At 51.7% G+C, this 12,424-nt stretch overlaps 1 protein-coding gene across 1 annotated transcript in view; it reads left to right on the plus strand.

Moving 5' to 3' along the window:
• The window catches only part of Jph2 (junctophilin 2), a 57,677-nt gene that overhangs the window by 12,946 nt on the left and 32,307 nt on the right, over positions 1 to 12,424 (plus strand). Inside the window, exon 2 of the mRNA XM_060382875.1 lies at positions 7,072 to 7,843. Within this exon, the coding sequence (XP_060238858.1) occupies positions 7,072 to 7,843 (772 nt within the window). The remainder of the gene's footprint in view (positions 1 to 7,071; positions 7,844 to 12,424) is intronic.

Raw genomic sequence — 12,424 nt, forward strand, 5'->3', positions numbered from 1 at the left:
TCAGGAGGTCTGTTTGCGAGGGAGCCTGTCAGAATCTTTAAGAGGGGAGAGAAGGGCTGCTGCAGAGGCTGGATTCTAACATTGCATTCTTACAGGGACAAGGTGTTCCAAAACATGAGTCTGTAGGGGACATTTGAGACTTAGATTCTAGCAGAGCATTTCCCAGAATCTAGACTCAGGGTCCCAAATGCTCCCTCCTCGTTCCTTCCCATTCTGGTACACCCAGCTTTCCGAAGTCAACAGGGCAAGATCAAGCTAAGCGGGAAATCTGTTCTTCTAGTCTCAGCTGAGCTACTGCCTGGCTGTGTTGGCCTTGGGCACGTTGTTCATTGTCATAGCCATTTTGAGACTCTCCTTTTGCAAAGAGAACATGACCACATTTATCTTTTTTTTTTTTTCCTAGATAGGATTTCTCTGTGTAGCCCTGGCTGTCCTCGAATGCATTCTGTAGACCAGGCTGGCCCCGAATTCAGAGATCTGCCTGCCTCTGCCTCCCCAAGTGCTAGGACTAGGCACGTGTCACACTTATTCTTAAAGGCAGATTGATTCCGAACAACATTAACTAACTACAGGGAAGCGCTGTTAGTATCAGCATTGTGGCTGATAAGCATTGCCTGCGGGGGGGGGGGGGAGACACAGGATGGGACAGAGGTGGTCAGGTAACTTGCTTCCTTGGACATGATACTATCTTCTCCAAGTTTCACAGCAGCCGTAACTTTTCAGAGATTCTCACACCCGCTAGCTCATCCGTAGCTAGCGGCATGTTTGTCGAGAACAAGAACCCAAGACCCCATATTAAATACCAGCACCGAGCCAGCTTTTACTGGCTCAGGAGGGCCCACGCTCATGTTTTTAGGACATTTTCAAAGTTCAACCTGTGGCAGCTTGACCAGCCAGGGAAGGGGTATTTACACCTCAGAATGGTGCAAATCAGAGCTTGTTTGCTTTTCCTGAAGAGTTGGCTCACAAACATATCAGCTCGGCGCCCTTGTTACCCGGAGTTAGGGCCACCAGCTCTCTCAGTTTGCTTGGAACCGTCCTGGTGTTAGGACGCATCACCTTTGAGGAATCCTTCCGTTTCAGCCATTTTCTGTGTCGGTTGCCTTTTTTTTTTTCATTGTTATGATAAAATACCTGACAGAGACAACTTAAGATTGGAATATTCACTTTTGGCTCCTGGTTTCATAGGGCTCCATCCATTGTTGCAGACAAGACACAATGGGGTTCAGGGTGGTGGAGGCTCCTAACTCCTCAGTGGAGGGTGAAGTGGGGATGGAGGGACCCAAGTCCTGTCCCTAGTAACATGCTTCTGCCCACTAGGCCCTACCCTTCTCCCAAAGGCTCCCCTTCCCAATAGCATCTCTGTATGTAGACCGCACACTCAGAACACAGGCTTGAAAGGAACACCTCAGTCTCAAATCATGTATTTTCTGTAGAGTGAGGGCAGCCCCCATTTGTGGAGAGGTGGGGATTCTCTACAGTGACCTTTGTAAAGCTCACAGGAGCCCTGAAAAGATGATCTATCGTGTTCAACTTCTTGATAAGAGAGAGAGAGAGACTCAGAACTTCATCCAAGGCCAGGTGCCCTTCAATTAATTTGACGGCGTCTACTGATTGCCTTCGATGTGTTGGGCATGCATGTGGGAGTGCAGAAGTGGCCTTGCCTGTAAGAGCATAGGTTCTACTAGCAGAGACCTGAGTTTAGCAGTGGCTGTAGTAGAGAGTGAAAAGTAACTGGGAAGCAGAAGGGTCTGTGGGCTGGTCTAGTGATTGGTGAAGGCTTCCCGGAGAGTGTAGTTTGTGCAGAGATCAGGAGGAAGAAGAGGGGCCAACCAGACAGGAGGCCATGCTGTGTGCAGCAGAGGGAACAGCGAGTGCAGAGACCTGGCTGAGGAAATGAAGCCACAAGCAGCCATAAGGCAGGCAGAAAACTGGAGCTATCCTCCATCTCTTCCTGGGTTCTCTCTGTCCTTCCTGGCTCTGGTTCATCTTTACAGTTAATCCTTTCTGGGCCAGCATTTCTGAGCAAAGACTCTGACCTGCCAAAAAGCTGGCCTTTTGGGGTGGGAGTAGGGGTAACTCAGTGCTGGAGCATGTGACCAGCAAACACGACCTGGGTTCCATCCCCAGCACAGGGGCAAAAAGAGCTAGCCTTCAAGGAACACTTCCTGTCCAGCATCCCTTAGGGAGCACTCCCTGTGGGCTGGCTCTGCCAACTGCCTCCCACGTACCTGCCTTAATCTTCAATTAACAGCCCTCTGCCAGTTCTCTAAACCTTGACTCTTGTCTCCTCTCTGGACCACTGCTGTGTCAGCCATTAGTTTTGTGTGTGTGACCAGCTGAATCCCAGGCCAGAGCTTTATGGTTCACCCCTGGCACTGGAGTCCACACTCCCTGTGGGCAGAGATGGTGTCTATTTCAGCCACCGCCGTATCTCTGGCAGTTAGAGTGATGGATGCACGGTATGAGCAGCCAGTGAGGCATGTCTCGTCACCTCCACATCACAGAATGTCAGAAATGAGGCTCTGCGGGCTTAAATAACCAATGGGGGGTTTAGCATCACTCAAAGTCAGAGTTAAGGCTGGAATCCATATCATTCCAAACTAAATGAGATGAGCAGGGAGAAGAAAGGCTGTGTGCAGGCTGTCTCCCTGGGAGACAGGTCTGCATGTTCCGTGTTATGGCTGTGACCATCATTCCCAGAGTTTGTAGTGCTTAACCTAGAGCTGAACACCACCTGCTTTTAGTGCCCCTTTCATGCAGGGTTGAGAAAGAAGTAGGGTGTGGTCCTGTTCCTAGGCCAACCTAGCAGCACAGTCAGGAAAGCATAGCCATACGGCAATGTTTGCCAGTGGCCTCTTTGGGCCTGGGAACTGTGCAGGATGCTGGGACTGTGGTGGGAATTCGATGCTGCTTCTTTCTGCCTGCAAGCTAAAGTCCCACAGGAGATGATAGGCTTCCAGTGCATCAATTGTTATGACTATTGTTTCATAGCACTTGGGGAAAGCATTATGAAGGTGGTCAGGCTGTCTTGGGTAGTACTCAAGGAAGGGTTTTTAGAACTCTCCCTGGATGATGTCCACACATAAGCTGAAGTCTGAATGTCAAAGATGGCCATGGCAGAGGGAAGAGAAGAGTGGGCCGAGAAAGAACGAATAAGCTGAGGACAGGGTGGCTCATGTCTGCTACCTCAGCAATTTGGAGGCTCAGGCAGGAGAATTGTCAGCAGTTTGAACCTAGTCTGGTCTGTATAGTAAATTCCAAGCTAGCTTAGGCTATAGTGCAAGAGCCTGTCTCAAAAAACAAAACAAAACAAAACAAAAAGGCTGGAGAGATGGCTCAGTGGTTAAGTGTCCTGGCTGCTCTTCCAGAGAACCAGTGTTTGATTTCTAGTACCTTCATGGTGGCTCACGACCCTTTGTAACTCCAGGCACAGGAAGTTTGATGCCCTCTTTTGGCCTCTATAGGCATGCACAGACATACGCGCAGGCAATAAACGCACATGCATAAGATGTAAATACTCCCCCTCCCCCAAATTGCCAATTGCTGGTCATGGTGGCACATGTCTTTAATCTCAGCACTTGGGAGGTGGATCTCTGAGTTCAAGGCCAGCCTGGTCTACATAGTAAGACCCTGTAGCAAACAATGGACAACAATGATAAAAAACAAATACAAAGAAGCACATGCAAAGGTTCTGAGGTAGGAAGAAAAGGGATCAGAGAACAGGTCAAAATGAAATGGCTGTGCCGGGCTGTGCACGGCGGGTCCTCTGGGACAATGGAATGCCTCACTAGGCATCTGAGGAAGCACCCCTGCCCAGGGCGATTCAGCCAGTTAACTGCAGAGCTTTTCTCTGCAGATGTGGGCCTCCTGTCCCAGGGAAGACTGCCCCATCTTAGACGGCCCTTCCATCCACTTATCTTCCTTCCCAGGGCACTGCCACTATCAATCTCCCCTGGGTGTCGGTGACTTTTGCTGCATGCCTGTAAGTTTCCTAATATAGCCAGACTGTTTCATTTCCAACTGGTGGCCAAGAGCCGCTCTCTGTTGCAGGCTCAGGTTTTCTTGGGCTTAAAGGGGCCCTGTCAGCCCATCTCAGGTCAAATTTTAGCTACAGGTAGGTTGCTGGATTCAATTTCACAAACTTCTCCAGTATGGAGATTAGGTGTCACCTCTGTCTCCATTTCCCAGCTTCTCGGCCCTGTTCTTGCTCCTTTTCTTGTTTCCTATTCCCCCCCCCATCCTCTTTGGAGAAACAGGACGAGGTATAGCTAGGCATGGAATTTTGGCTCTGGCGACATATGAGCTATGTCATCTTGTGTGTCTTTCATCCTTGCCAAACTTTAACTTTTCTTCAGGCTTTTCCCCCACCCCCACACAGAGATAAGGCGAAAGGAGAATAAAAGTTGTAGAATGGACACATTTTATTCAGTCATGCAAGGTATTTGCATTGCGTTCCTATTATTCATTCTTTTAAGCACCGAGGACTCCACAATGAACAAAATAGGCCAGAAATCCTTGCCCTTATAGAGCCTCCCACCAGTGAGAGCAATAAACAAGAGGAAAGGAAGAGCATCTCTTTTTATATATACTGTGAGGAAGACTGGAGCTATGAAGGAGGTAGAAACCTCACATGGGAAGGAAGGTTATTGTTTTAAAGAGTGTGGTCAGGAGTGACGGCTTGAAGACAACAGTAGAGTAAACCACATAGGTAGCCTAGGGAAGAACATTCTGTCTGCCTGTTGGGATAGAACCCGTCTGAGCTGCTGACCAGTTGCTGGCAGAGGATGAGAACTGTAGTCCAATCACTGCCCAGTTCAAGGGAGGATGCTGAGGAGGGGTCGTAGTCTAGAGCTCTTGCATCCTTTCTGGTGAATGTTTGCAAAACACAGCTGGGTGTTGTTCTTTGTCTGTCTTCCTGAACTTTTCTTGAATTTTATTTATTTATTTATTTAAACTTTGGTAATGGAGCCTTTAAGAGGCAGGGCTTAGTGGGAGGTATTTAGGTCTCAGGGAAGCTTGCAGTGGGTTTTGGAGGTTCTGGTCTGGGGATGTTCTTGTCCATGATCTGTTGGCCCTTGTGTTTTTAGTTCTATATTGTGATATGCTCATCAAGGTGTGAGAGCAATGCTTTCCACTTCCAGAGGTGAGAGGAAGGGACTCCCATGACCTCTCTCGAGGCCTCGCCTCTTAAAGGCTCCACCACCTCTGAATAGTGCCATGCTGGGGACTAAGCCTTTAATCAAACAGACATGTGAAGGACTCTTAAGATGCAGCAAAGTCTCTGATTGTCCACTTTGGGGCGGTGATGTTGATGTCACAGTACTGGTACGCATGACCGCTCCAGAGGTGGAGGCAGAAGACTGGCTTTCAGTGAGACTGTGGGAAAGACCAAGAAGCTTGTATGTGTGTGTGAGAGAGAGAGACATCTAGAGGACATCTGCCTGACTGGGGGCCAGAACTATATTTTGGAGGTCAGCAGGACATACACAGTGGTAACAAAGCACTTGATGGCGTCATCACCACGGATCCAGTGTAGCTCCATGGTAGGATGGGAGTGAAACACGAAGTCTTCTTGACAGTTTTCTGGCCAATTCTTCAGGGAACTCCGGTGACCTCAATGCTGGAGCCACAGCATCAAGCACGTACCATTTCCTTCAGTTTTCCAGCTACAGACTCGTTTAAGCCTTAACACTGTGATGTGAAGAGGTGCTTGCTCTTTCTGACAGATAAGAAAGCTGAGACACAGGTCATGTTAGTTGCCTGAGGTCACACAGCAAGGGCGGAGGCAGTCCCCGGAGTCTATATGCCTTTCTACTTGTGCAAGACTTGAGTGGCCTGCTGGCATGCACTCATTCCCATGAGCCGGAGTGCTTGTGCCCACATGGGCCCTTGGCTGCTGGCAGCGCCTGTCCATATCACAGTCTGGGGACTAGATCTTCCGTGGTTTCCATCTAATGGATGCCCATAAGCTCACACTCACTGTTTCAAGTGCCCTAACCTTGGTGACCTTGCACATTCATAATGTCACTTCCATGGGACCACAAACAGTTGGCTTCCTGTGTGCACACGGCCCCTCACACCTGTGATCTCATGTAGCCAAAGACACATATAAGGCTCTTGCATACACACACACACACACACACACACACACTGCTCTGCAGACTTGCTGTCTATCCGTTCGTGCCCCTCACGAATCAGTCACCTCGCACAATGGGACAGTCATGCATTCCTTCTGTGTACTAATGGGATCTTGCCCCTCCGCACCCCTTCCCCTCTTTGGCCTTCTGATGACCTTGCATGATCCGGCATTTCCAAGCAGCTCTGACCCAGGACTTTGTGCTTTTCCCCACAGCTCTCAAACATTGCGCACATTCCCTTGCATCAGCCCTGCACACCCAGCACAATGCTGCCCCGAGCTCCCGTCTCTATTCCTTCTTTGTCTCATGTAATCCAAAATCAAGTAGAGTTCACAGCCTGACCTGCTCGGATAACTACAATGCAACACATGGATTCACACACTTCACAGTCTGTCGCACACCCGTGACCTTAGTTAGCATGTTCCCACCATGGAAGTGTTTACACCATCCCCAAATTCCTTCGGGCACGTTCCCTCCTGTACCGGCATCCTCCTTTAACTTCACCCATCGCCTCGGCCCCGACTAACCAACTACACAGCTTCCCACTGATCCTGCTGACTCACACCATTCACTGGAGATCGGGGGCTCCCATCAGCGGTGATAAGCCCCTCTCCCCCTCCGGCTTGCCCTCTCCTATGTGCCCTGGCACACTTGTGTTCTCAGACGAACACAGCAGAATGCATTCTGTCCCTCTGACGGCCCAGCTCAGTCTTGCCGCCGTCCTGCCTTGCCCACACCTAGGTCATCGCGCTCTGCTGGCTCGGCCTGTCACCTACTGAGGCCACTCTCCAGGTTGGCACAACAGCACACACTCGTTGTCCCTCCGATGGCCTCTCCCCTCCCTGGGCTCTGCCCCATCTTGTCCACGTCAGGGGGGGGTCACCAAGTCCCTTCCACTTGACTGACACAGCTCTCTTCGCCCGCCCCGCAGGGACCTACCAAGGCCAGTTCACCAACGGCATGCGGCATGGCTACGGAGTGCGCCAAAGCGTGCCCTACGGGATGGCGGTGGTGGTGCGCTCCCCGCTGCGCACGTCGCTGTCCTCGCTGCGCAGCGAGCACAGCAATGGCACGGTGGCCCCGGACTCGCCCGCAGCCGACGGACCCACGCTGCCCTTGCCCCCGGTGCCACGCGGTGGCTTCGCGCTCAGCCTGCTGGCCACGGCCGAGGCTGCGCGTCCGGCCGGGCTGTTCACGCGTGGCGCCCTTCTGGGTCGGCTTCGGCGCTCAGAGTCACGCACGTCGCTGGGCAGCCAGCGCAGCCGCCTGAGCTTCCTTAAGAGCGAGCTGAGCTCGGGCGCCAGCGACGCCGCCTCCACCGGCAGCCTGGCCGAGGGCGCCGAGGGCCCCGAAGACGCGGCCGCACCCTTCGACGCCGACATCGACGCCACCACTACCGAGACCTACATGGGCGAGTGGAAGAACGACAGGCGCTCGGGTTTCGGCGTGAGCGAGCGCTCCAGCGGCCTGCGCTACGAGGGCGAGTGGCTGGACAACCTGCGCCACGGCTACGGCCGCACCACGCTACCCGACGGCCACCGGGAGGAGGGCAAGTACCGCCACAACGTGCTGGTCAAGGGCACCAAGCGCCGCGTGCTGCCGCTCAAGAGCAACAAGGTCCGCCAGAAGGTAGAGCATGGTGTCGAGGGCGCGCAGCGTGCAGCAGCCATTGCGCGCCAGAAGGCTGAGATCGCCGCCTCCAGGTAGGTGCCCAGTGGGGACCCACAGCCTGGGATGCCTGGGGCCAAGCCTGGACCTGCATTTCTCGGCTGTATGAGTCACCCGGGCCTCTAATTATCTACACAGTTGACCATCATTTTTCAGCCATCCACTCAGCGGCTGCGACCCACTCAGTCCCAACCCTTGGCGCATCCTGTTCTTACATAACCCATCTAACAGCCATGTCTGTCTGCTCAGCAGTCATCCACTCACCCACTCCACTTACTGCCTACCCACCCCACCATGAAATCTCTTGTCTGCTTCACCATGCGGTCACCCACCTACACCACCATGCATCCATCCATCCATCCATCCATCCACCCACCCACCCACCAAGCCCAGCATCCCTCCAATTCCTTCACAACTCTTCCACTCGAACAAGTCCTGTACTCACCTAACCCTTTTACCCATCCAACCACGTCCGCCACTTAGTCTCCTTCATATCCACCTGAGCAAACTATGTGCCCACACAGCCACGCGCACCCTGATCCGAGAGGCCAACTTCCCATCCCTTTTACTCCCCTAGCTGTTTAATCATCTGCATAACTGCGAATCCAACTACTCACACATCTATTCGACAACATCCCTCCTCCATCTACCATCTTTATTCACGCAACCACTTCACCCATTATTTTTAAAAAAATCAGTAACGAGTCTACCCACTCAGCCAGCACCAGATACTACCACTTAACTATTCAGCCTCCTACCCACACTTCACTCGTAGACATATCCACTGCCACCCACTCAGTGGCCTCTCCACCACCCAGCCGTCTAGCCGCTTCCACAGCCATCCAACAATCGCCTACACTTCCCTCCCAGCACTGCCCACCTACCAGCCTCCCCCTATGCATCCCCTCGGCCTCCCGCCTGCTCCTCACCCACCTCATCACCTACATTCCGTCTTCCTGTGTCTTCTCATTGTGGAGCAGATGGAGTTCTGCAGTTGTCTTCCAGTCTGTGTTAAACGACATCCCTTTAGCAGCCCGACAGGCATTTTGTGCTGTTTCAGACGAGCTAAACGAGGCTCAGAGCAATAAAGAGCTTTGCCTAGCACTAGCCCAGAAGGTTTGGGTTTCCCCCTATGGTGTCACCGGTTCTTAGTTGTCCATCTCTGGACAGCTGTGTTTTCTTCTCGAAGCTTGGTAGCCTCATCTGGACAAACAGGGCTGTTCTGAAGCTTGAGAAAGCCTGTGAAGTGCTCTTGGTGAGTCCTCTGGAGGCAGACTCTTAGATGGAGAGCCGAGTTGTGAGGGGGGGGTGTATGGAGAGCACTCTTAGGATTGGCACTCTGGAGAAGGGGAAGAAGCAGGAAGGGGCTGGCAGAGAGGGTGGGTGGCAGTGAGGTCTCCACAAAGGCCCCCATCAACCATGTGGGGTGCTCTGCAGAGTGATGACTGTCAAAGACATCCCAGCTTGGAATGAAGGAGTTGGACCAGGCCCTCTACATGGAATATAGACTCCTCTCCACAAAGGAGCATGGCCTCTGGGGCTGGACAGCTCTCTTCAGTCCAGGTCACTTCTACAGAGTGCCCGTATTCCTTACTCTTTGTGTCATGACGATGCCATTATCTGACAGAAACAGAGAAGATTGTTGTTTTTTTTTCCACCCAGTTTTGAGGCTTTTTGTCTGTTGTGAAAGGGAAGGGTATGGCAGAGTGACTCGGTTCATGGTGGCCAGAGGGTGTGGCTGAGGCTTCTCCAGCATGGACCCGGAAGCAGAGAGTCAGAGAGGAAGTGGGTTAAGAGTAACCTGCACCTAGTGGCCTCTTACCAGCTGGGCCTCACCTCCAGCACTTTCCAAAATGCTGCCACCAGCTGGAGGATAGGGTGCTCACTGATCTTGTAGAGGACCTGGTTTTGGTTTCCATCACTCGAAACTGCCTTTAACCCCAGTTCCAGGGGCTGGGACACCCTCCTCTGACCTCTGCCAGGCCATGTGTAAATGCTTTGTACACATGTACTCAGATGCATGCACATAAACAATAAATAAATCTCCAAAGCGTGAGCCTGTGGGGACATTCCCATTTCAAGACACAACGGTGCCCAACACCACGAAAAAAGCAAGCAGGCGAAGTCTTAAGCGCAAACCTTCCGATTCCAATGCTTTAACCTGCACAGCTGTAAACTTCACATTGTTGTGAACGGCTAACTTACTGTAAAGTAGGAATGAAATTAGGGGCGGTTTACTTGGGACTTCTCGGTTAAAGGCTTCGAAGGTTAGAATGTTCCTCCAGTCTGAGCTCGTGCGGGAAATGCAATTGCTGTATTACAAGCTCACGAAGTGGGAGTTTTGATAGGGGCCTGGGGTCGTGAGGGCTCTGTTCTCATGGGTGGGACTAATGCCATTCCTTAGAAAAAGGTGAGTTTGCAGTGTGTGTTTCTGTGTGTCTGTCTGTGTAGTGTGCACACACACACATGCTTGTGGAGGCCAGAGGTCAATCTTGGGGTGTCATTTCTCAGGAGCTACCCAGCCACCTTGTCTTTTAAAACAGGGTTTCTCACTAGGCCCCAGAACTTGCTGGCTACCCAGAGAACAGGAGGGATCCTGCTGATTTTGCCTCCCCAGGCATGTGCCATCATGCTCGGATTTTTACATGGGTTCTGGAGTTCCATCTCCAGAACAACCACAGCAAGAGCCAGGTGACATGGCGCCCTGTCACGGTTAGGACACAGGTGCGTTCCTGGAGCTTGCCAGCCAGCCAGGCGGATGGTGCCTGAGGAGCATCTGATGTCCGCTGATTCCCACACACGTATACACATGGGTAAGGGCACCCCCATGTACATGTGTGTGGACACACACGGGCACGGAGCGCCAGCACATTATCACCCGCTAAACTCTAGACGTCATTTGAATTTTGCCGTTTGTAGGAATACAAACGCCCACATTCTGTTCTAGGATCCTCTCTTGGACACTGGGCTGCATTAAACAGCCGTCCTTAGTCATTCCTGGTGGGGCTTTCAGCCTTTCTGGAGTTCCCCAGAAGACCACAGCTTTGAAGGCCGTTTTGCAGAACGTCCCCCGTTTGGATTTGGCTGATGTGTTTCTAATGATTAGACTGCGGCAGCCACAGAGCAGAGCGCAGATGTAAGATGCCCTCTCTCCTTGTTACGCTGGGCGCATCAACTCCACATGGTGGTGTTTCTGATCCCAGCCTGTGATGAAGGTGGGGCCTGCCCGACCTCTCTAACATAAAGCCAGTGTTATTCCCAGACATAACACTGCCCATTCTGCCTCCTATTCTCTGGGGCCCAGACACTAAGTCCAGCTCACAGGCAAGAGGAAGCTTCACCTTTTAGACAGGGGATGCACTATTTGAAGTTGTTTTGTCTGAATGGAATTTATCCCCTTTTCTATAAACAACATACTCATTTATTTCTTTTCATTTTTTTTTTGGTGCTGGGGATGGCACGCCAGGCAGGTAGCACTGAGCTGCAATCACACTAATAAATGATACAGCCATCAGTTAATTCTTTTTGTTTTGTTTTCTGAGACAGGGTCTCTCTGTGTAGCCCTGGCTGTCCTGTCTACTCATTCTGTAGACCAGTCTGGCCTCAAACACATGGAGATCTGCTTGCCTTTCCTCTGAGAGCACTGGGATTAAGGGCGTGTGCCACCACTGCCCATATTAATTAATTATTTTTGGAGACGGGGTTTTGTCTAGTTCAGGTGCGCCTAGACACACTGAGTAGCTAAGGCTGGCCTCGAGTTCCTGATCCTCCTGCTTCTACCTCCTGAGTGCTGGGATTAGCAGCATTTGTCACCATGTCCAGCTGTTATAATTTTATAATAAAATTATCAGACAGGTCATAATTCTTAGTAATCGCACCGATTTCATAAGGTTACCGACAGGTGGAAGCCAGGGTTGTCCTGGGTCACCTGGGGACGTCACAGGGAAAAGCAAATAAGAGTTTGTTTTCTGGGTTCAGAAGACTATATGAGATGGTACACTGTCTCTTGTAGCAGCTGTGTGACCCTGCCCAAATTGCTCCTCCGCTTACTGTGGGATCCTCTTGCCCCACAGAGCAGAGAGGAGGTTAGGAGGAGGTGAGCCAGTGACTGACTCACCGCCAGCAGTGGAAATCAGTCAGTCAGTTTAGTTTTAGAGACAATGACAATTGGTGCTAGTTGAGGAGAGCTTTCCTTAAACTTTCCCTAGTGGGACCCAGAGATACTTCCATCTGCTCTCTTACTTTCCCTGCTCTTGTCCTTGCAAGCACTCGCTCATTTTGCATGTGTGACACTATCACTGAGAAGTGACCCTGCAGCTGGCCTGGGTGCCTGGAATGAGAATCTGGTACCCAGCATCTCCTACGAATGGTGTGTACGCTGTGTGCGGGGTGGGAGGGGAGGAGGGAGAGGAGCTCTGGAGGCTTCTTGAATATGCAGCCTGAGACCCTGAGTGGGCGTGGCTAGGGCACCAATTCAAGCCCAACAGAATTTCCAATTAAGGGAGTCTTTGGTTTGAGAGGAAGCACAGGATTGCAGCATCTTCTTTGAAAGCTCTCCCCTCCCTGGGGCTTTGGTGAGTAAGCTGGAAGCAGAGGGGCAGGAAGCAGCCCCAGCA

The sequence above is a fragment of the Meriones unguiculatus genome, chromosome 4 (genome assembly GCF_030254825.1).
Source record: "Meriones unguiculatus strain TT.TT164.6M chromosome 4, Bangor_MerUng_6.1, whole genome shotgun sequence".
Lineage (NCBI taxonomy): Eukaryota > Metazoa > Chordata > Mammalia > Rodentia > Muridae > Meriones > Meriones unguiculatus.